Source organism: Stegastes partitus, unplaced genomic scaffold (assembly GCF_000690725.1).
Source record: "Stegastes partitus isolate 25-593 unplaced genomic scaffold, Stegastes_partitus-1.0.2 Scaffold656, whole genome shotgun sequence".
In the NCBI taxonomy this organism is placed as follows: domain Eukaryota; kingdom Metazoa; phylum Chordata; class Actinopteri; family Pomacentridae; genus Stegastes; species Stegastes partitus.
Window position 1 is genome coordinate 219,658 of NW_007578387.1, and position 25,520 is coordinate 245,177.

Genomic DNA, 25,520 nt, shown 5'->3' on the forward strand with positions numbered 1-25,520 from the left:
GGCCATCAGAGGGGCTCCGCCGTCGCCGGCTCCAGTCTGGCCATCAGAGGGGCACCGCCGTCGCCTGCTCCTGTCCGGCCCCCGGAGAGGCACCGCCGTCGCCTGCTCCTGTCCGGCCCCCGGAGAGGCACCGCCGTCGCCTGCTCCAGTCCGGCCCCCATAGGGGCTCCGCCGGCTCCAGTCCGGCCCCGCGAGGGGCTCCGCCGTCGATGGCTCCTGTCAGGCTCGAGTCCGGCCCTCAAATGGGATCCGCCGTCGCCGGCTCCAGTCCGGCCATCAGAGGGGTTCTGTCGTCGGCGGTTCCAGTCCGGCCCGAGTCCGGCCACGGGAGGGGCTCCGCCGTCGCCGGCTCCAGTCCGGCCACGGGAGGGGCTCCGCCGTCGCCGGCTCCAGTCCGGCCCCCAGAGAGGCGCCCTCGTCGCCGGCTCCAGTCTGGCCCTCAAATGTGCTCCGCTGTCGCCGGCTCCAGTCCGGCCTCCGGAGGGGCTCCGCCGGCCCCCATAGGGGCTCCGCCGGCTCCAGTCCGGCCCCGCGAGGAGCTCCGCCGTCGACGGCTCCAGTCAGGCCCGAGTCCGGCCCTCAAATGGGCTCCGCCGTCGCCGGCTCCAGTCTGGCCATCAGAGGGGCTCTGTCGTCGGCGGCTCCAGTCCGGCCCCCATAGACGCTACGCCTTCGCCGGCTCCAGTCCGGCCATCAGAGAGGCTCTGTCGTCGGCGGTTCCAGTCCGGCCCGGGTCCGGCCCCCAGAGAGGCTCCGCCGTCGCCGGCTCCAGTCCGGCCCTCAGATGGGCTCCGCCGTCGCCGGCTCCAGTCCGGCCTTCAGATGGGCTCCGCCGTCGCCGGCTCCAGTCCGGCCCCCAGAGAGGCTCCGCCGTCGGCGGTTCCAGTCCGGCCCGAGTCCGGCCCTCTGAGGGGCTCCGCCGTCGCCTTCGACGGGCTCCAGTCCGGCCCCCAGTCCGACCCCCCGAGGGATCCCGCCTCCTCGGTCTCCGGGCTCCCGTTCGGCTTCCAAAGGGATTCCGCTGCCGGTCTTCAGTCCGACTGCCCGAGGGTCTCCATCTCGTCTGTCGCCAGCCTCCAGCTCGGCCGCCCGAGGATCTCCGTCTTGTCCGTCGTCGGCCCTCTGATGGATTCCGCCGCCGGCCTCCAGCCCGACCGCCCGAGTGTCTCCGTCTCGTCCGTCGCCGGTCTCAACCCCAACCACCTGATGGGTTTCGAGGCCACAAGCCTCCAGTCCTCCTGATGGGTGCCATGGCCGCTGGCCTCTTTGGCCCCGCCTGGCCATTCAGCCTCCAGGCCATCCTCCGGAGCAGCCCTGTCATGACCCCCCAGCCCTTGCCTGTCTCCGTCTTTTTCTCCCTCTCTTCTCCCTCCTGTCTGCCTCTCCCTCTCTGTCCCTCTCTGCCCCTGTGCATCTTGACTCTAAACAGGACAATCACTCTCAGCTGCAACTTCGGACTCACCTGCACACTATCACCACTGCTCCTATAAATACTCGGTTCATTCCACCACAAGCTGCTGGATCATAGACATTACATTTGCACGTTTCTGCCAGTCTCCACTTGGCCTCTCCCTGGATTTCCCTGAGCCTGTCTGCCCCCTCTGTTTTCCCTCCTTAGTGAGTATTCCTGTTTGTGAGTTTTCCTGGTTTTTTGTAACTTAGAATCCGTTAGGTTTCCCCCTCAGTTCTTAGTAGGAGTTTTCTCTGGTTTTGTAGTTTCGTCCTTTTTTGAATTCTGTCTATTTGTTTCGTTCTGTTTCCCACTCTGTTTAGTCTACACCCTTGTATTTAGTTTTCAGTTTTGTTTCTGCCTTATTAAATTATGTATAGCACTGAAGGAGCTGCTCTTAATCTCATTGTACTTGTGTATAGTGACAATAAAGGCATTCTATTCTATTCCTTTTGCACTGTACCTGCCTGTCAGCCTGATCTGTGTCTGCTCCTGGGTTCCCCGATTGTTCCCGTGACATATGTTTAATACATTTTGCTGCTCACTGACTTTACTTACTCAGTAAATCGTGTGTATTTCATTCAATTAACCAATTCATCTTTTTCTCAGGGCTGCAAGGTTGGTTAGCAATGTTGCCTCGCAGCGAGAAGGTCGCCGGTTCGCGTCATGGTGGGAGCACCGGGATCTCTCTGCGTGGAGTTTGCATGTTCTCCTCGTGCAGCGTGGGCTCTCCCCGGGTTCTTCCTCCCACAGTCCAGAAACATGTTGAGGTCAATTGGTGATTCTAAATTGTCTGTAGGTGTGAATGTGCTTGGTTGTCTGTCTCTAAGTGTAGCCCTTTGATTGGTTACCTGTCCAGGTGAACCTGCCTTCACCCTGAGTCAGCTGGGATAGACTCCAGCCCCCCGTGACCCTAGTGAGTATTAAGTGGTGTATAGATAATGGATGGATGGATCTTATTCTCATTATTTACAAGTATTGCAAAGTTGTTGTTTTTTTTTTTTTAGGCTTTAAAGCACAGTTATGTATCTTTTCTTCATGTGCTGAACACTAAATGGTGATTCTTCTCTTAAACTGGTATTTAATTCTCCTCTTCATCCACATTTAAGGCTTCTTATTATGTGGGTGAGACGCTCAACAATTTGCAACTTTTATGACACTCATGCAAAGAAAAGACAAGAGGAAATCAATAAACATACAAAAACTACCGCTATAAGGGTGTATTGTGATATTGTAAAAACACTGCAGCTACCAGTTAGATGTTGAGGAAAATAATAAAACAGTCCTTCACAACTAACCCGCCTACAAGTATTGCACGTGTCATAACACGTTTAATCACCTTGTTAATGATTTGCCTTCATTAGCTGCTGCTTGGAAGTAATTCGTGCAAAACTTCCTTCCAGTTCTTGGTCGCTAGTGACCCACAATCTGCTCCAGGGTTGTTTTGTTCAGTCTGATTTTCTGCTTTGCTCAGCAAATTGGTACAAGTTCAGTCTCAGCTATGATGAATGCATCAACTGCTTTGTTAACTGGTGAACATTTTTTAATGCTATTGTCTCTGGGAAGGTTTTATCAGTCAGCATTGTGTGAAGGGGAACAGGAGGCTACTGACTGTTACACATGAGTCACCGTTTGAACCAGCATCACAATACAGGGATCAGGAAGTGTCTGATGCCAGCAGGGGCAATTTACAGTCACTGCTGTCACACGTACAGTAAGTGTCATAAAGGGTTTTGCGCTTGGCTGTCACCCAAAATCCCTGGTTTCTGATAGCGGGTAATTTCTAAGTGCTGCTTAGAAATCTGAATCATGGGGAATACTGAGCGTGTTGCAATATAATGGGGAAGATTAATGAAGTGGTTAATGATGTAAGAAAGGATTGTACGTGATGCTGACACACGTTTGTACATCCACAAACACGTCCTATGTGAGAAACAACACAATCTAAACCGCTTACAACTGTTAACACGCATCTTTAAACCCTATTGAAATGTATTTAACCTTTACTTTACCAGGTAAGTGAATGAGAGTAGAGTTTTGATTTCATGACAGAGATTCATCAGTTTTACTTTCAAGCTTAACAAAATCCACCTTGCTGTCAAAATAAAGTGAAACAGAAGTTATCAGAAATCCATTTTTTAACTTTTGTTTTTACTCTTTTCATTGATACATCCAAGCGTTTTAGTTTCGGTTTTGAATCATGGTGTAGTTTCCCTCCCCTGTCTGCATCTTAGTGTCACTAGGTGGCGCCATTCTCCTTCTCATGGAGGCTCAAACTGAGCGCTGTGAAGGATGTGGTCTGATAATAAATCCATGAAATTCAATTTCATTGCGTGGGTAATCTTGGAGTTGAAGGGAAAGAACTGTGACATGAAAAAATAAAGTCATATTTGCTGGTGTTCAATAAAAGGGAAGATTTTTTATGAGGCAAGTTTTTTTTTTCTCTTCACTTTTTATGTGTTTTATGTCAGTTAGTGGTGTCTGTTTATTGCTTCTTATGCTTTCTTATCTCCAAAATGTAAGGAAGGTGATTTTCTACTGTCAAGAGAGTCACGTGTTGATCAGAAATGTGCACTGATGTAGTCAACAGATGGAACTGTGGTGATTGTATGTGAATATATGTAACTCGATTTAACAAAGGAAGTGAAAAATCTTGCCTAAAATACTTCTATCACACAAACAGCAACAGAACTTTCAGCTTTTTCTTTTCATGCTTTTTACATCTTCTTGAAGATAATTTTCTATAAGTCTATTGATAATTGGTCTTCTACCAAAAACACTCCAACATCAATCGCTCTGTGCAACCTCCTCCCGCCCAAAAGAAATCCATTCAATCCAAGAAAAATGCCTCCCCCTGAAACTAAACTCTGCTGATGCTTCACCCCCACAAACCACACACACACACACACACACAAAACGAGAGTTAACCCCCATCAGAAAGTATGATCTCCTGCATGCGCGGCCCCCATTTCCTCCTTCGATGTCAACCTCTCCGAGCAGCAAAGTTTCATCATTTGGTAATTAATATTCTAGGGAAGAGAAGGCGCATCAGGAAACAATTATTCAATAATGTATGGATGGAAATGCACACTGCGTCCACACAAACACACACACACGCACACGAGCGCATATACATCACCGTGATCGACTCTTCCTCTCTGCCAGGATCAGGTTACTCCTGTGCATTTAATACAAGAGGAGGGGATGTAATGAAGGTGCCGGCTCACACACACACATTTTAGATTTTTGCTATATGTTGCTGAGCTATTATTATGCTATTGTGCTGTGATGTTTGCTCCTATGAAGCATGAAAGTCCATCATGGGATAGATTTAACAAGTGACCTGATGCACTGATACAACTGCGTTTATCAAATTAATACAAATACAAGTTGACAAGTCTGGTGAAGGTGTGGAGGACAAATTAATATTTTAAAGCATGACAAGATGATATTAAATGTAGTAACAGGCCACGGTGTAGATGATGTGAAAGGACAACGATTTGGACACCATATTGACAAGGTATTGACGTGCTATGACATGTTATGGTTAGGTTCTATAACATGACAGCAGGACGTGATAGAAAGTGAGGAGACTAAATCCTGATGTTGCAGTCAGATCTGACTGTTAGACTTCCTCTGTAGCGCATCAGGGAAACAAAAGCACGAGGCAGAAACAGAAAACCCAAATGACTTGGACTCTTGCTCAGTATCTTGTAATAAACAGTCAGCTCTGACTGGCAGCAGGGTGTCCGTAAATTCCCGACAAAGGACATCTACTCTCAAATAATGAGCTGCCTCGGCCTACGGCTAAATTAAGTAACCATAGCGACAGGGATGAAGCCTCTGTTTACAATTTGTTGTAACATAACAACAAGCTAACATCTGATTAGTTAAAAAGAATTACCTCAATGCTCAACAAAAATAGAAATGCAGCATCTAATATTTCATAATATTAGATCAATTCTTATGAACATATGAGAATACTTGTTTGTTATTCCAACACAGAGACTCCTGACAACAAAATCAGAAGCAACAAAGTAAGTTGAAAATGACTAGAGTGGAGTCACAGACCAGAAATCACAAGTCAGTAGCAAGTTACATGTCGGTGACTCTACGAGGTTGGTGATTCTGGCTAGGGAACATTTCTGTTGACATTTTGTGTGGCATGTCAGATGCAACACATCCAGAGAATCATATGACCAAAACCATCTCTCAGATGACAAATGGTGGACTTGTGGACATTCAAGAGCCCGGCTACAGCTCTAACCGATACACCATCAAGCATCAGCATCCCAACAGCACCTTCTCGTCTTTCTCTTGTCATCTGTGGCATTGCGTCATTTAAATAAAGCTGCATTTTAAGGCTCTTCACAGTCTGATCGTTGTGCTGTGAGGCCACGCCTGACTGAATTAACTCAGTGGTCGAGAATTTGCCATCAGCTGAACAGCTCGGTAACTTTTTGTGCACAGCTGGCCAAAACAAACTCTTTTCTAACCATAGCAACAAAAATGAGACTTTTGGTGTTTCCTCGTAGTCAGAAGAGAAAAATATTTGCATGTTGCATTTATATGTTGGTTTTGTGTAACTTATTTGGATTATAAGACAACTTTGATCACTGGGCAAGTAAAAATTGATTAATTCAGATACTTAATTAGTCAGGCGCTATCTCTTACGTAACTTAACTTGGAATAGAAGTATTTCACTATAATATGAGATACTGTAAAGGGTGAACGGAAATGTATAGACACGGAAAACAGTGAAACGAGAAAAGTTGGCCCGCACATGTCAAATATCAGCGTTGTGTTTCCAGTCACTTTGCAGAGAGGTCACAGGTTTGATCATCACAACAGCTTTACATCCGCAAACCACACGCTACAAATCCTCACAAGGCCACATAAAAGCATGAGCAAAAACCCAAAATGTAAAGCGCAACAGCCATACTTGCTATAGAGAGGTGTTACTGCTTGTATTAAATTGCAGATAATTCCTCTGCTCAGGGACGGGGAGGATGAGGCAAGGTGGGACGTGGATGTGTTGATTTAAGCCGCACAGATGCCACACTCAGGTTGTGCGGTCCGTTCTGGCCCTCGCCGGAGTCTAACAACTCCAGTTTATATCCGTACACTCTCCGCTGGCACTGGCCCAGTCTGCCTGGTAATTGGGATCAGATGAGTGGCAGCAAAAGCGAGGCAACCTGGGTTCTCCGGGACCCACGGTAACCTGGAAGCATTTATTTTATGGAAAAGATGTTTAGTTAAAGTGCAGCACTGCAGCCTGCAGCCCAGCCCCTCTAATGACCCTCCAGTCCTCTTGCCCGAGCCTGGAGACGGAGCTGTGTGATGGATATGACTGGTGAAACAGGGACACACACACACACACACACATGAACACACATGCTTCCATCACGGTGCACTGTGATGGATATGACTGGTGAAAGCTCTGAACACTGCTTCCTGAGCCCTTCACTTCCTTCCTCGCAGGCCTCGGTCGGCCAAGCTGAGCCGGGTTTCACTAGACTAGAGCTGGATTGGATTGCAGATTAACAGGCTTCCTGTCCGGTCCGTTGGCTGCGTTCATCTGCTTTCCTAACGGTCACTTTTATTTATGACCAAGCGGTGACGTTATTGGGGATGAATGAGTCTCTTCAGGATGGATGAGACTCACTGCAGGACAACAGCTTGTTACCGGTGCTTTAAAAACACTGTGTCATAAACAACTAAACGAACAACTCCAACATTATAGCGGTATCTACTGTATGTGTGTGTACATGTGTGATTTAAATCCAACAGCTGCTGTGGATGTTTTGTTTTGTAGTTTACAGTATGTGGGAGTCCAGCTGAGCAGAAGTAGTTAATGCACCCCAAAATTCTCATGTATTTTTTTTGTGTAGATTTAAGATTCATTTCTAAAAATTTAATTTGTTGGGTGTGGGGAGGTAATCCAGGGCATGCTATTTGATTTGATTTAATTTCAGATTAGAAATGTTCTTTTTGCATCCCAAGACAGAGGCCACACATGACCAAAAACTCAAACATTTAACAAAACAATAACACTAATACTAAAACATACATAATGCTAGATGTTACATTTTTTAAAATTTATTTATTTAACCTTTATTTGACCAGATAAAACCCACTGCGATCAGAGTATCTTTCACAACGGTGACCTGGCCAACATAAATAAGTGGCTGCAAGAAATTCTTGTATCTTAAGATGGGAATTTTCTTGATTATAAATTAGATCTATTCTTACCAGCAGTCTAAAAAAAAAAAAACAATCAGTGGATTGCATTAAACTACTATCTTTGCACATAAGCAATATTTTTTTGTTTGTTTTTCCATGAAAATAAAAAAGGCCCTAATTACAGAATAAAAGTTAGATGTCAAAATAAAGACTTTTGCAAGGGTTGACATTTTTTTTCTTTAACTTTCGTACCATTTCCTCTGTTCTAGCAATAATTAGAACACATCCTCAGCAGTATTTGGCTGTAGACAAGCATATGTTAAAAGTTTAGTAATTAGAATGTGAAAAAATCAAATTATTTAAAAAAAAAAAAACAGGAGTTGCTATAAATAAACAAAATTGTATTATTTTCTGAACAGATTGTCCAGATATTCTGACTTAAGGTGATGCAAAACCGATTTTTTCTGTTGAAGGATTTGGATGATTCCTCTGTATCCAGTGAGTCCGTTGACATTCCCTCCACGTACATCACCACAGGTCTCCAGCACCACCTCACCTCACCCCACACCTCCACCTCCCTCCCTCCCTCTTTCTCCCTCTCTCCCCCGCTGGCAGCCCTTGATTACTCTTGTCTCCTGGGGGAAGGTTTAAACTCCTCAGAGATAGTAATATCAAGGGCACTACTGGCTAGTCACTTCAGATCAGGGCGGGGGGAGGAAATGGCGACGGACATAAAGCTAAATATATAATTCCTCCCATGCTGGTAATCACGATGTCCAGACGATTTGAAATGACAGTTTAACCACTTTAGACTGAGGAACGCTTTGTTCAGATTGGAGAAGCGGGGAGGTGTGCGCGAGTGTGTGTGTGTGTGTGTGTGTGTTGGAACGTCTGGTTGGTCCCTGCGATGATCGGGGAGCCTCCTCGTGGGTGTAGAGGCTATCCAAAGGGGCCCGTGTGGTCCTCTCTAAATGCATTGTGGGGGGATGGGGTGGTGGGGAGGCGCACGTTCCATTGAGCTAAAATGGCTCGCAGACCAGACAGGAGCAATTCTGTGAATGACTGACGTGCCAACAGCTCCGGAAGGAAACACTCTCGCTGCCCGGTATTAGCTTACCTGATTATTAGGATATCCAGCTTCCTCCTAAAATGGCCGACCATTTCCCCGTTAGAGGCGGTGAGAGAGGCGCCCACCTGGATTAGGCCCGAACATGGTCCCACATTACACCAGGCACATCCAGGCCTCACGCCGCACGGCTCAACAATTACATCTATAAATATTAATAGGCTAATCTGCACATATTCTTTCCCTCTGAGCCCGTTACTACATCCCCGAAAGGGTCAGAGATACTCTTATGAACATCAAATCCATTTAAATTTTAAGTTCAATTTGCATATGCAGAGATTTCTGCTCCAAACAGCCTCTCTCAATATGTCTTTCTTTTTTTTTTTTTCCCCTCCCCTCCCCATCATCACATCGCAAGAGGAGAGTGCATTTTGTATTCACGCGCTGATTGGATCCTTGATGAGATCTTCAGGGTGGCTTCTCACACTCTGATGCTCTTCAGACTCCAGAGGTGATGAGAAGCAAGCGAGAGGGAGAGAGAGAGAGAGAGAGAGAAGGAGGGGATGAGAGGTGTGTATGTGGGATCAGTCCAATTCTGCCGACACTGAAGTGGTCAGCTCTGTCGTCGCCCGACTCCGCGGCCTCCTCGGCGGTTCAGCTGCTGCAGGGACGCGAGGCTCAGGGTGTAATCAGGCAGCACAAAAGGGAAGAGAGGAGGCAGAGAGGCAGCATATATATAGATATAAATATATATATACTCCTCTTCTTTCACACATACAGTGGCTTTACAATAGGCCTTTTTGGCAAACTTGTATTAGACCATTGTCACAAGCTTCTCTTAAAAAGATATGAATAATGCAGTACGGAAATCTGCATGGAGAGTGGAGATACAGGACGGAATAAAGAAAGAGAGAATGGATGAAGAGGAGCTCGAGAGACATTGATTCCAGTACGAGTACAGTTGTGTGTACACCAAAGTATTTCAGATGCATTTTTCAGTCGTGCATAATGGCCGGCATTTTCCTGCCACTATACGCTCCTCAGTGAAACCCAGAAGTGTTTTTTTTTTTTTTTCTTGCTTCAGGTCTATTTTCATGTGTTCTCCGAGTGCAACTACAGTAATTGTGTATTCGGCTGCGAGTGCTGCCAAATGTGGGTGACCTGCAGCTCAATACTGAACCTGAACACTTCCTGTGCAGACGCAGACGGACGACCGAAGCTGCTGCATCGCCTCCCGTGTGAACGCTGTGCGAGCTGAGCAGATTCAAAGACGCTGCAGCTGTATTAAAGACAAAATTTTAATTAGAAACACTACAATGCCCTTTTGCTTCATTTAACACACTCTTTGGTTTTGCTTCGGCCTCGGCAGCTTTCCGTAGGTTAGCTCGGGTTGAAGAATTACCTTAAATATTAGCGAAATCGCAAGAGTTGCAATTTTTGGATGGTTAAAGTGAGTCACAACATACCGCTCGGCATGAAACGAAGCATTGTGATGCTACAGAGAAGCCGTGGCCTTTAAATCATATCCTGCAGACCGAAGCGATCGTGCTGGAGTAAACCGCAGCGAAAAAGAAAAATCACTTTATCATTTTTTATATATTTTATTTTGTGTGGAAAAGAAACGCAAAAATGACTATTGACTCACAGCGCAATCATGTGTTTGTTGTTTTTGGCACATCACTCAACCCTCATGTCAGAAAACTTGACTAATTTTGACTCTTCTTGACCTTTAAGCATTTATAAATGTCACCTTTTCGATGTGCAAAGCTTCACTTTAACCCTTTGGGATTAATGGAGTTAAATTAGTTGTTTTTCAGTGTCCTAAAAGTCTGCTTTTAATAGTAATATAATTTCCATTGCGCACTATTTAAGTAAAAACTGCTTCAAAAACAGCCCGTTGTGAGTCACGGCCGCAGAAGTGTGATTCTGGTTATCTTCCGCTCAGTGCACCAGCAGCGGATAAAAGCCTAGACTATCAAATCAAACGTTTACTGAACTAATTTAGACTTGTATATTTTTGTGAGGAATCGCCAAAGGACACACCAGAACTTCCACAAAGACAAACCTCTACTGGTTTCTCGCTCGTACACAAACGCGGCCTCACACGCATACGCACACATGTACGTCAAAAGGCGGCGCTAGCAGTAGTAAACATTTGAAAGGAACAGGGGTAATTCACTTGATAAATGTCAACCAAAATGAAGCTATCAGCTGAAAGCAATTTCCTCGTGCTCGCCTGTGTTCTGCGCCAGGGACTTGGGAGATTTTCACCCCTCCATCGATCATGAAGCCTCTGTTTTAGGCCAAGGTACACAATGCCCTCAAATTGCTGACATATGGACCTAGAATCACCACAAAAACCTGCCATTTCCACCCCACCCTCCTCTGTCCCAACTCAGCCACTCCTCTGCTAAACTCTTGTTTATCCAATGACTCTGGTCTGTTTAGGCCATTAAAGCGAAGCCATCGAGGGAGACGGAGCAGCGGGGCGAGCGTACTAAAGTCACAAGCGACCAGCTAGCGCCCGAGATGGCCAAAAAAAAAAAAAAAAAACCCACCATGAAATCTGATTTGTCACCATTCCTCATTTAATTTTCGTGAAGTCGGGAGGCATTTTGACAAAGACATAATGAGTAGTTTGCAACGTTGCAGCATTGTAATCATCAAATGACTGCGTGGCCATAACACCAAGTGTGTGGGCAAAGTTAAAATAAAGCCTGTCTGACTTGTGGGCTGCATGCGACCAGCAGTAGCAGTAATCATGATAAAGATGATGACACTGACCACATAATGGCACGGAGAGCCTCGAGCTGGTGTAAACAGCAGCGAGATGAAAGCGGCGTCATGTGCGTGTCGCTGGGCAGGTTTCTCGTTCTTTCTTGCCTTCGACTCAACAGCTACGAGTCCTGATTGTGGCTTTTAAAAGTGCGGCTATTTAAAGACAAAGCATGCCAAGCGAGCGACATTAAAAGCCTCTTTTCCTAATGGACAACCGTGGTGCCAGCAGCCGGGGCCTGGAGGTCTGCGCACAGGAAAAGTCCATTATCACTCTGACTAATGGAGGAGGGGGGGGCGACTTCAAACCAAAAGCGGAGAAAAAGAAAAGAAAACAAGAAGAGAACAAGATGACGCACGCGGTACAAAGCAGTGTTTCTTTAATGGAGTCCATCAATAATGTTACTTTCCTGACTTTACTGTGTTTAAAAGAGAGTAGCCGTATTATCAATCCTCCACATGGACAGAAATTAAAGGTCTTTTTTTTCGTTCCCCCCACTCAAGTGACTTTTTAACAGACTTGGAATCAATGTGAAACAAATGTTTGGCAACACGCTAACGGTATCTGTTGGGTCGACGTCTCTGGAACAAACCCTCTCTCTCGCTCTTGCCACCAAGAAAAACCCGCAGCCAGTTTACATTCGGACGGGTGCGCTTGCTTTATATAAACAGACAGCCCCTGTGGCAAGAGGTTTGATTAGGAGGAGGCCCGCAAATCCCATTAAAAGTCCATTCGTCCCTTGCTCGGTGTTTGTTTGAAGACAGGAAGAGTAACAAGGGAGGAGGGAGGTGACGGGCAGTCTGTCGTTGTTGTTTCCGTGCCAATTTCTGTTTATGCACTTACGCAGCTAAACACAGATATCACACAGCAGCGAAATGAAGATCTTTGCCAACGATGTGGGCAGGAACAAAGGCTCGGCTTCTGCCCAGAGAACCCAAAAATATGCTACAGGACCAAGATGTGTTTCGCTGTGTGATTCAAAAAGCAGCTCCCCGACATGATCCAGTCACTGTCTATTATCAACATGTTAAAAAGCAGGCCCGTTCCTGCTGTTGTATGTGCGTGTGTCCTATAACCAGCGATGAAGTATCAGATATAAAACCTGCATGTTTCTTCTAATCAGTACCGTCAGCCTAACAGCTCCTTGGTCTTGGCTGCAAGCTGTTTGTCGATGTCCACTGCCATGTCGTCCGACATCTGCTGTATCTATGAAGGCAGAGAGAAAAGAAAGACACGAGTATTTAAAAACGCATTTTGGCCACGCTTGGATTGAATAATGTAGCTGCTGGAAAGTGGCAGAATGTAACTAAACTGAAGGTGGTTGTAGGAGAGCTTCCCTTCATGATGCAGACTATATTATAAGCTTGCATATTGTTTACAACAGTTTCTTTCATCTCCACCTTCCTTTAACGGTTGAAAACCCACCAGTGGTTGTTATAAAGTTGGAGGTGTGAAGTAAAAGCTGTTTGGATTTAAAGACGTTTATTTCTGCCATTTAACAAAGCTCCCTCCATAACTTGATACCTTCTTAGCTTTTTAAGCCAGAAGGAATTTTACTGATGTGCAACGCTCCAAATGAGGAACCAATAGCCATCTTGCTCAAACTTTATAAAGTACAATCCCGCCCTCTAACTGCTGCTGCTGCTTCCAGGTGAGTCATTCAGAATGAGCAGCCGCCTCACAGTCCACCAAGTTAATTTACTTTCTGCTTCTGACAACTTTGTTTCGGCCATAATGAAAACCACACCAGATGTTCTGTCGCAAGAGTGAACACAAGAGTCTTCATTCACTCCCAGCATCCGAGAAATTGAAGACCCAGTCGACTATTTTTTTTATTATTGATGGCGACACAACAATAGCAAAATCCTTAAAGTTAGCACATTGTGTGACTAACGTGGCAAATATTACCACTGGCTTTGATCATGAAACAACAGAGCTTTGTGGGATTTATAAAGCTGGGGGACATTAAGAGATGGTGGAAACTTTAAGGACTGAGTTATTGTGTTTTTATGCCACCTGTTAAGCACTCGGCCAGTGTTTAGGTACTTAGATATACTGCACTTTAATAAAGACAAATTCCCGATAAAGTTGTTCCTAATTACATATTTATCTCTTTCTGTTGCTGGACAACGAACAAGTATTAAATCTCAAGCTCATTAAGACTACATGTTAAGCAGCAGTTACCTTACAGCCATTTCCAAGCTTCCCCTCTGCAATGGCAAACTACTGATTTTAGAGCAGTGATGCTGTCTGACGAACCACCGTTAAAAACAAGTGAAAAGTGCAGTGAAAGCGACAAGCGACATGACTGCTCAGAGAGAAAGTCAGGATTGACATAAAGTCTTGGTTGCCCACACTTATTCACATCTCCATCGATCAACTGTGCTGTCAATAACAGATGCAGAGAGAGTCTTCTTCCTGAAGGCAGCAACTCAGCTGTATTTAAGGCTACAGACGCTAAATCCAAGGGTTTTATAGTCACGGTGAAATGAACCATTGTTCCATCATTCTGAGGACATTTAAGACTGCTAAACTTGCTAAAAAAAAAAGGGGGCACAATGTGGGACCTTCAAACCCTTTCTCAGTCTACCGATTAAGAATCTTAATGAAGCTCACTGATTGGTTCTCTGCTTCATGTGTCCCGTACCTGTTTTTCTACGAGTCGTACTGTGTCCTCCGAGTGTCCTTCCTTTGCCCTTTTGGCCTGTGTGACAGCATTAGCGCGCACTTTCCTCAGCGAGTCCTTAGCCTTGTTGCTGAGCTGTTTGGCCAGCTTGGCGAGGTTCTCTCTGTGCTCCCGCGTCACTCTGCAGGGAAAGGAGGAAGTGTCAGAAAAGACGGCGAACCAAGCGGTAAAATAAAGGATTAAAAAAAAAGAAGAAATTACACCAAGCAAGGGTCCATACAAAAACTCACCTGTGTTCTTTTTATGTCTGCATTCACAAAAAACTAGCTTAGCTTAGCTAACTGATGCCTGTAGGTTTAAGTAACAGCTAGTAAGTAATAATTCCAATGTTTTGGTATGTACAGTAAGAAAATGTTTATGGAAAAGAACCAGGAAATGAGAGCATTTCAAAGAGAGACATCAAAAAGGTCACAACATTGTCAGAAAATACAAAAAAAAACAAAACACAAATCCCCAAAATTACACCTGAAACAGAAACACACAAATGTGCCGAAACAAAATAATGACAACCAGCCTAATCACTTGTGCAAATGGGGATGCTGAGTGCTCGTAAGCATGAAATCTAATCCTTTCTAGTTCTGACTCGCAGCAACCATCTAACACCAATCACTTCCCAAGGACTCAGACCAGAGCCGAAACATCCGTCATTCCAGCAACTTTGCATTCACTTTGCATTTGTTAATCACTCAGAAAGTCCTACTTCCCATTTCACTCTCCCTCTTTGTCCTTAATTGGCTTTTTTTCGTTGTTTTTGCCTCGGGGACTATTTGCAAACAATCCAAGTGCAGCGTCTATTTACTGCAAACAATACGGCCTAATTACCGATTCCAGGGCCAATCAAGGAGCGCCTTCTCTTTGGAAATGCAAATGGAGGCTTGGAGCGTGCCGAGACTGATTGCAGGGGGAAAAGCAGTCTGACTCTTGTGTCCCTCCTCTGCCAGACTAACACCTGCTGCTCCACGTGCACACGCATGATCGCACGCGCACATAAACACAGGGTGGCATTCATGCAGACTCACATGCACGTGTGTGTGTATATGTAAAAAAAAAAAAAAAAAAGTACTTTATACACACACGGAGCGGTTTAGTGAGTGACTGACGGATTGTTTTGCGTGTGGTTGTTTGATTTGGCCGAAGGAGAAAGAGAGCGAGCGAGAGAGGTCCGGCCAGAATGGAGAGAGAGAGAACGACTGACCAAACCCACACATCAACACACTGAGGGTCTCTATACATCTAGAAGGAGAATCAATAAACCTGTCAGTTACGGCAAAGAGCACGGAGACCAGCGGATTTATTAATGGGGTGAAACGCAAAACCGTGCCTGGGACTTCTTGTATGGTAATTCACATAATGGATGGATTCTTTTATTGATATTTTATTTGGTGATGTCTGAAAACAGTTTGCTTTGTCCGGACAACAGACGAAACATGAAAACAAACGAAACGTATGCAAAATTATACAAAACGACAAAAGCAAGCGATCGATCAAATCGGCCCAAAATCTCAGGTCGAGCAGAAGTTAAAATATGCGTTTGTACTCAATAAAAGCAAAACAGAGGAATGACAGAAGAAAAATAAAAGTGAAAGACAAAGACGGAAAAGAAGGAAAGTGCTAAACGTCTGAAAGCCTTTCTGGCCTCGGGCGTGTTTGTGTGCGAGCGTGTCAGACGGAGACTCACTTGGGAACGGGCACCTTGATGATCGTCCCGTCCGCCTCTGGGTTTAGGTTCATGCTGCACTCTTTCAGGGCTCGGGTGGCCGCCGCTGTAGCCTGCAGGCAGAAACACACACACACACACACACACATCAACACTGCACTACAACTGCAGGTAGTGGCTCAGCTCCAGCTGGCAATCATTAAGGTGTGTGTGTGTGTGTGTGTGTGTGTTTGGGTGGGGTGTGTGTGTGTGTGTGTGTCAGGGGAAGCCCATGTAGTGTGGAAGTGCCTTGGGCCACTGTCAGCGCTGGGCCCTGTGGGACAGCACTGAAAGGTTGCAGGGCACGGCGTTGACCTCTGGTGACCTCGGAGGAGAGTCTGCTTGTGCATGATGCATGGACACATGCGCCTTTGAGTTTGTGTTCGATTTTTAATCTAATTTTGGAATCTAAATTTGCAGTTTAGCAGCTTTCTGCTTGTCTGTGAAGATGAGAAATGGTAATTATGTCAAGGTGATGACTTTCATCACAACAACATATGTACATGTATAAAAATATGTAGAGTAGATTTAAACACTTTCATCTATTGTGGTCAGCTCATGACCCTGTGTGGAGGTACCCAATACGGTGGAGGACAGAAGGTTTCAAGCATTTAAAGCCGGCTTCACTCCACAGGAGTTGTAATAGATTTTGAAATCGTTTTGCATCGCGCACTTCAGGGAAAACCTCACAGATATTCTTCTTTTGATCTCAGGCATGCAACCACTACAAGTTTGGAGAATAATGCAGCATCACACTCTACAAGATGTTTCAAAGATGATCGTGCCAGAGGGCGCAATCAGGGAGCAGAGCAGCACCTCACGTGATCTCACAAGGAAGCAGCTGCAGACAAAATGGAGACTGGACTGGAACTACATGCAGTAACACTAATAAGACTGAACTTCCATTCATGCATTCTTCAGTGAGAACTGGAGGTGGAGTTGTAACTACCAGTGTTAATATCTGGAGCTAACAATAGTCTTAAAGGCTACGGTGTTAAGCATTGCTTAGCAACAGTGTTCACTGCTCTGGGTGGTAGTGTGACAATCGTCACTATCGATCAATGTCATAAAATCCTATTATGAATATATCTGATAATAATCGGGGCAGAGCTGATGAGTCTGCGAGCAGCTCAGAGGTTCAAGACGGGATCTGTAAGATCTAAGACCAGATTTCTCTTTTGATTGTCAGCAGGGGTGAAACGAGGGTAAATCAGCCAGAAACGTCCATAATGTTAGCCTGGCCACAGTTATACACGCTGCAAAGCATTAGTATCTTCTGGTTTACAGACAACTTATTACTGAAATAGTTCCCTTCATAAAAAGCACTGAAGACTGTGCAGCAGAAATTAAATTCAAAATATCAGCTGTTATATTGAGGTAATAAAACATCCAACGAAGCTCCAGCTCACTTTGGTTAATCAACGCATACTTCAGTGACGCACCGATTAACGGATGTGGCTCATTTATTATTTATTAATCCCTTTATAACGGCGACACTTCATCTAAAATACCTCTGATCCACTCCGACATTTCTCTCCTGCAACTTCTCCTTTCTTCTGGGCTGACAGCTTGGCACGTATACACGTATATCAGCTTGGGCGATTTTACTGTGAATAACCGCTGCCGACTGTAAATGTGTCGAAACCATCTTTAGAAATAAAAACATGCAGAAAACTTCCTTCTTCTCAGTTGTTGTTTAAAATATCTTTGTGAAAATCTTTATTTTTAAAAAGGGAGCTAATATTTCCCCAGACACCATCTGTCATCTGTTATAAAAACTGAAGATAATCAGAGGGAGATTAAAAAACACACAAAAAAAAGAAAAGCGTTTGGTGAGTGGACACTGGCTGGAGAGACAGCTGTGGTGTATCAAGACAACACAGCACGGGATCAGAAAAAGACGCCGCTAACAGGTTCTGAGAATAACTGGTCACACACAATACTCGATAATGTCAGTTAATTTATGTCGTGGCTCTTTGGAATTATATCTGAAAGTTTCCGACTAGCCTACAGTCCGGCAGGAAGCAGAAAAGAAGTGTGCTGTAAAGTCAGCGTTTACACATGTGAAGCATAAAGACAGCATCCACCATTTACAGCAGGCGAGCAAACGCTGCACGAGAAGCAGAGAGCTGCAGTTAAACGGTGCATAGACGAAGCCAAAGCCTTTGAGTTACTGAAAACAAAGTCACACTCCTCGAACCAACTCCTCAACCGCATGACAATTCCCTTCGGTGAGTTTTACAAAGTGTGCAAATATGCAATGCAAAGAAAAAGACCATATAATTTCCTTCTTTTCTTTTTACCCCTCGCTATCCTGCTCCCCCCTTATTCCCGACAGCTACTTCTGGCCTTTTCCACTGGGGGAAAAAAGAAATGGCAGCGAGATTAAAGGAATTTATTTGTGCGCATTAAATTAATTCATGAGGTTTCTGTTCCCTTTGTTAAAATCATCCGGAAAGCAGGCCTCGAGTTGCTCTCTTTGAGTGCGGGGTGATAGATTCATCCCATACCTATGTTTGATTGTTCTCAGCATCAAATTCATCACCGTTTCCTCTCTCGGACGACCACTCGGGCGGTTACGAAAGAACCGGGCGGAATTTCTCTGGAAAGCCCGCGCAGGTTTCTGGTTAATATGTTGGAGAGGAAGAGAAATTACACTGAAGTTTCACATCAAACGCTTGCGGCCCGGTTCAAAGCAGAGCGCCGAGCGGAGAGGAATGCGTGCGTGGTGGGATGAACACTGTGGTGGGATGCTTAAACATGGACATGCACACACACCAAATTGCCTCCGGATCCAAGCATGCTGGTTGATGTTGTTAGTTCCACTGTGTCTTCCCAGGCTGACTCCTAATGAATGAATGGAAAACAATTGTAGGGCCTCTGCAGCGCCTGGTAATGGATAGGCATCATTATAAGCCTATTAGCTCTGGGTACTGAGGACTCACCTCTGTGTGGGACACGGCTAACGCAGGGCATGACAGCATGTGCGTGCATGAGTGTGTCTGTCGGTGTGTGTGTGTGGTCTGGGGGGGTGAGAGTTTCTGGAAGGGGGACGAAAAAAAAAAAAAACTCACCCGAGGAACCGTTTAGCTTGATTCAGTTTCAAAACTAGATTTCCAGATTTGAGGTGTTGATAAATAGTTGGATTTGCATGCTGTTTTGCATTTGTATGCTGCGGTCTCACCTGGAGAGCAAACGGGGGGAAACCACAGGCCTCAGGAGGCCTTTAAGAAAATAGAAGCTGCAGCGAGATATTCCAAAGAACTGACTTTTGTTTGACAGAACAAAAAAGGCTTATAAAAACTGGTTAATGTCTTTGCAATGAGAAGTATTTGTGGACACGCACCACTTTAACTTTGGAACAGGGCACCATATAGGACGTTAAGAAAGATTTTCGTGGCCTGTTGCTGTTTATTTGATCACTTCAGAGTGTCTAATCTTTGCTTTAATACAGTATAAGTGATACAAATTAAACCCTATAAATTATGGTTTTATTGTTTTCTACTCTTACTGTAATCTTTTGTTTCTGCACTTTAGGAACCACTTGTGTAAAAATAGAACTTTTAAGACATTTTTATCAAGACAAAAGGATGTGGCATTGCACCACAGGTCCCCAGCTGCTATGAAACAAATAATTATTTCATTTTTGATTGATCCGTTAATTACTTTCTTGATTATTCAGTTAGCTGTTTGGTCTATAAAATATCAGAAAATGGTGAAACATGTCGACCAGTGATTTAAGACGACGCCCTCAAATGTCTTGTTTTGTCCACAACCTTAATATATTCACTTTACTGTCATAGAGGAGGACAGAAAGTAGAAAATATTCAGATTTATGGAACCAGGGAACTTAAAAAATTACTCAAACTGATTATTGGAAAAGCTCACAAGGCTGCTGCAGTTATGCGGCTTGTGCTGTAATTATTTGGCAACTGAGGGCTACTATTTTGAATTTTGAATTATTATTGTAAATTAGCAGGTCTCTGAGTGACGTACTGTATATGCAAGCATCACTTCTGAGATGGTATCATTTATTATTCCTGCTCCTCTGAAGTAGGGTCAGGCTGTGCATATGCCTCCTTCTTGTTTCTCCTTTTTTTTTTGTTTCCTTATCGTAGATTTGTATTATAACTTCATGCATGTGTGAAACATTATTCTGTACATAATGTCTATAATGCTACCATTCAATGGAATTCGTTATACCAGATGGATTTATGATCTTAATTTAATTTGAATATAAAGAGTATTTCTTTATACAATGTGTAGATTAACTAAGAGCGTAAAATAGAAAACATCTGAACTTCAAATATGAGGATAACATTATGCCAACAATCGTAGTTCAGCTCAATAATAAATGAGATCAAAGAGAGCTTAACAGACAGCTGAGAGAGTCACTTATATCAGTCATTGGCTATATGGTTACATAATGTCGTGTTAAATGCAAAAAAAAAAAAAGCACATTTAGATTTTCCAGACCACCAGAAAGTCTGACCGCAAAAAAATGTGAGTTGCCCCCACGGACAAAATCTACGAAGGAAACGAGGGGAGAGAAAAGAAGTGAAAAAAGAAAAATAATCCATTCCTTCCTAACCTGCGGGTAAAATGAGGTCATTTCCTCCTCTGTGACAACTCACACGCAGACATAACCGCAGCGCAGCATACACACATACGCGGGTTTTTGTTGCTATCTTTCACCCCCAGAACAAAGGGCTGCCTGAGTGATCAATCAATTAGCATCTGAGACGCAGGACAGAGCGAGGCAGGTCGGGTTTCATTTACACAGAGCGATGTGGGGATTCGAGTTCTGCTCTGGCTCACTTTTCCTCCTGCGAGGACCATCTATCTGTCCGACTGTGCTTTTGGATTATTTTTACAAAGCTTAGTTACTGCGCGCTTGTCCGTATGAGACAAACAGATACCGGTAGGAAGAAACTGTACTCGGTTGTGTGTTCTCTTGTGTTTGTGTGTGTGTGTGTGATCGTCTTACTTCAGGGAAGCCGCTCATGTTGACCATAATGAGCTGAGGTGACTTCATGGAGATCTGACCCAGCTGGTTGAGAGGAAACTTCCCATCTTCAGTCGTCACCACGATGTGATCCAGAGCTCCTAAACAAATACAGATCAATGGAGGTGTTAGCTCAACTTATTTATTAACCTAAATAGACAATATAGGACGGGTGGGAAGAAAATATTATGATGTGGCATAATCAAAACACTTGATATGAATATTTTTACTAAAGCATGCAGGTGCTATCAACAGATTCCACAACAATCTGACTTACCAGAGTTACTACTATGTGACTCCTCATGGTGGCGCTAACATCAACTTTTATCAACTATTAACTAATTTGCACTGAAGAAGAAGAAGAAGAAGAAGGAAGTCACAGGTGGGGGAGTGGCAGTCAGCACAGACAGCCGGGGAAAGCAAAGAAAAGCTAATTAATTGTATTGACAAAGTATTAAAATTGAGCAGTATGAATGAACACTTGTCCTGCTTTTTGCCTTGTTCGGGGTATTTTTTCATTATTGAATTCCACAGATATCGCGATGTATCACGCATGAATGTCTTGCAATGTATTGAGTATCGCGATAGGTGCCATTTTGGTCTTGCCATGTACAACTTGATTTGTTGTCTGTTGCAAAATTGGGAAATCCAAAATACACTAACGATGGTAAACTGCAGCAGTAACTGTTCAACAGGCTGCATTGTATGGATATCTGGCTTAATTTTTCTCTTTTCAAGTTTGATATGGGTGAATCTGTTACCTTCTGTCAAGATGTTAAAGTCCATCTCTCAACTGTACAGTAACTTTTTCCGGACGTACTTATCACAAAATACTTCCATCCATCCATCATCTATACATCGCTTAATCCTCACTAGGGTCGTGGGGGGCTGGAGTCTATCCCAGCCGACTCAGGGTGAAGGCAGGTTCACCTGGACAGGTCACCAGTCTATCACAGGGCTACACTTAGAGACAGACAACCAAGCACACTCACATTCACACCTACGGACAATTTAGAATCACCAATCAACCTCAATATGTTTCTGGACTGTGGGAGGAACCCAGAGAACCCGGAGAGAACCCACGCTGCACGGGGAGAACATGGAGAAAGATCCAGGGTGTCCTTCTTGCTGCGAGGCAACGGTGCTAACCACCAAGCCCACGAAATACTTGATTATGTTAAACATTTACATCTATATTGGTCTTAGGATCTCTTGTTATGAGCATCACTACAGGTATTAGCCTCTAGTAAACATCTTTTCTGGTTTGATAACAGTTTTCATGGAGATTGACAAAAACATGAAGTTGATCATTTAGTCACTCAGACATACTAACAAACAAACAGATAGACTGAAGAATGAAGCCACAAATTGCAAGAGCAGGTATAAAAATCCCCATTAGAGACGCCTGTCAGACTGTTAAAAGTTTCCATGATCTATCGTCTCTACAGCGACAGAAACAAAGGTAAGTTTGCAAACACAAGCCGACAAAGGTCCCCACCCTCCTCCTGTCCCTCCTCGGCTCCATCCATCCTCCCCTCTCTCTCTCTCTCTCCACCCTTCTCCTCCATCTGGCTAACCTCAGACGCTGTTGTTTCCTTCTTCTCCACCTCTGCCTTACATCACTCCCTCCCTGCTCACCCACTGGGGGCTGTGTGTGGAAAAGTGAGGTGAAGGGGAGGTGAGCCAGTGCTGTAATTTTCTCTATAAGATTAATTTATCAGAAGAGTTCAAGGACAAAAAAAAAAAACACAACACAAGCCACCACCAGCTGATACCAGCCCTGACATACCGTCTGCCTGCCAATTACACCGTCTCCCTGTTTGACTTTGAACATCCATTTGTCCTGCTGCTTACCTCCCAGTGTCTGTGTGTATAGGTAGACCGTCATACTCATATCTGTCTGTCTTTGTTACCTGTGCATTGACAGTGAACTCCAACACATCTGCAAGCACTTTAGGAGGGCAGACAGTCGTTTCTTTACTGTAAAGACAGACGGCGGGGTGGGAGTATTGGAAGGCTAAGAGCTGGGCAGAAGAGAACGTATTTAAAAAAAACAAAACCTCATATGATGCAATACATTACCAGATCTGTTGCTGTAACTACTATCAGAACTTCAAAAGGGCCCTGTTCTGTTGTAAACTACAACTGGATGTTGTGGTACATTTGTTTCCTGTCACCTCGTTAAGGCTCACTTTGGAACAAAAGCAAAATGCTCCAGAAAAGCACCTTATATTATGGTGGTAGAGCAGATTGTCCACTAATTACAAGGTCGGCAGGTCAATCCCCCGTCCTGTCCTTGGGCAAGACACTGAACCCGAAGTTGCTCCCAATGGTATGTGAATGGGTGAATGAGAAACACATTGTAAAGAGCTTTGAGCATCACAAAATGCAGACCATTTATATCAGCTGATTTCTGTGCAGCTAGGTGTAGTGGGCTTGCGGATTTGGTGTCTTTACCTGCCTACATTAACGGAACCATCCATCCATCCATCATCTATATTCCGCTTAATCCTCACTAGGGTTGTGAAGGGCTGGAGTCCATCCCAGCTGATTCAGGGTGAAGGCAGGTTCACCTGGACAGGTAACCAGTCTATCACAGGGCTACACTTAGAGACAGACAACCAAGCACACTCACATTCACACCTACAATTTAGAATCACCAATTAACCTCAACATGTTTTTGGACTGTGTGGGACGAAGCCGGAGAACCTGGAGAGAACCCACGCTGCACGGGGAGAACATGGAGACTCCGCATAGAAAGATCCTCACCGGGATGTGAACCAGTGACCTTCTAGCTGCGAGGCAACGATGCTAACCACCGAGCCGTCTGCAGCCCTAAACTGAACCAAATGATAGCAATTTAAACAGACTTAAAATCAAGTTTGTTTGTTTTATTTAAACTTATTAATATATCCATATTGTGTTTTTTTTTTATATATATGATGGAAGTAAGAAGACATTGCTGAGCTTTTCCACCTTAAAACTATGAAAGACAAAAAACATGGATTCAGACTTTCACAATTTCCTGCGTAACAAACTAAGAAACCAATCCTGAAACTTGCAGGGTGATGCTTCATTTTAGTTTGTCAGAATTAGTTTAGGGTTCGGCTGAATCACTCCAACATTACAACTTGCTATTGTTTAGCTTAAAGTAGTTTTACAGCATATGATCAGAGTCCTAGGAGAGCTGGTGTGCTCGAGCTGCACCGAGAGCAGAAGGGTAGACGAAGAGGGAGGCAGGAGCTTCATAAATCTGCACATTCTAGAGGAAGCATTGCCGTTACATCTAAGCCATATTTAGGCACGAAGGGATTGTTATCACTGAAGAAATGTCTAAATCTGTAACTTCAATACCCAGAGAGGAATTTTAGGGGTTCAATCAACATCTGTAGAAGGACTTCAACCTCTAGAGAGAATTCCCTTACCAAAGAATTTCCCTTCAGGATTAATAAGCTTTTGTCTTATCTTATCTCAGAGAGACAGACTAATTGTTTTCCAGCTTTCATGCTGGGGTAAGGTAACCGTCTGCTGGCTGCAGCTACAAGAATGTGAATAAGGACATAAGCACAAACTATACTTTTAACAATGTTTTCACGGAAATGGAAGCAGATTACCCATCTGTGCTTATCACAACATGGTGGAGAAATAGCACTGATCCCCCCTCCCTACCCTCCTCTCTTTATCTACAGTATCTGTGACTTTCTGCAGACAAACAAACACATGCACACATACAGTATGCATTCATGGCAACACACAGCAGCGCATACAGTCATGTCCACACACACACACTCATAAGTTTAATGAGAGCCAGATGAGAGGTTCATGGAACAAACACACACACACACATTCGGACAACTGACGTCATTCCATTCCACCATCTCATCTCTGCTGTCAGCTCTAAGTCCTGCTGCCTCCCTGGATTACTGTGCAGCTGGACAGAAGAGAGGAGGGGGGGGATGGACGGACCGGAGGAGAGCAGCGCCGGACGGACAGACTGAAGGAGAAGACAGGAAGGATGACAGAATGGAGGGATGGAAACACAAATGATGAAAGAGAGAAGGAGAGTGGAGGGATGGAGGACGTGAAGCAAGGAACTCTGGAGATGAATGAACAAATCTTTCCCTGACGAGAAATCTGAATTCAAAAGTATGAGACAGAGGCTGAGAAATGTCACATGAGCAGAGGCCAAAATATAAAGCTGAGAAAAACTGAAAAAGTAGAGCAAGTGACGGAGGGAGGGGCTGGATGTAAAAATGACTCAGAGCAAAAAAAATGTTGAGTGATGAATGGAGAAAGGAACAAAAAAAAGGTTGAGAATCTACTAGGAAAGCTGTGACACGTCAGGGCTTAACATAAAAATCGAGGTTGAATTTGTGCTTCTGCTGTCTGCACTTTGTGTGAAAGTAAAAATATGAGGAATCAAGACAGTTTTGGGTTTAAAGTATGATTCGAGCGGCTGCCTCCTCCCTCGGGAGCTTCCATTAAACACCCCACCTCTGACTCCCTGAGCCCTGCTCCTATTTGTTAGAACCCAGAGACAAAGGGTCACGGCCTGGATGTAGTTGGGGAAACGGAGGCCAAAGCAGGGTCACGGTAATGTCACACGGGGATCTCCTCACGCTAAACCCTCCGGGGCTTTGTCAGGTAGGTGAAAACAC

General features: G+C 44.5%; 1 protein-coding gene across 2 annotated transcripts in view; it reads right to left on the reverse strand.

The window, feature by feature from the left end:
• mrrf (mitochondrial ribosome recycling factor) overlaps positions 1 to 25,520 on the reverse strand; it is a 46,991-nt gene that overhangs the window by 15,203 nt on the left and 6,268 nt on the right. Inside the window, exons 4-8 of one of the 2 annotated variants that reach the window (XM_008290127.1) lie at positions 20,845 to 20,963; positions 15,840 to 15,931; positions 14,123 to 14,282; positions 12,602 to 12,681; positions 9,715 to 9,978 (exon numbers count right to left, since the gene is read on the reverse strand). In XM_008290127.1, the coding sequence (XP_008288349.1) occupies positions 12,604 to 12,681; positions 14,123 to 14,282; positions 15,840 to 15,931; positions 20,845 to 20,963 (449 nt within the window). In that variant the 3' untranslated portion in view covers positions 9,715 to 9,978; positions 12,602 to 12,603. Of the gene's footprint in view, positions 1 to 9,714; positions 9,979 to 12,601; positions 12,682 to 14,122; positions 14,283 to 15,839; positions 15,932 to 20,844; positions 20,964 to 25,520 lie in introns of those variants that run through there. The other variant, XM_008290128.1, reaches the window with a different exon arrangement.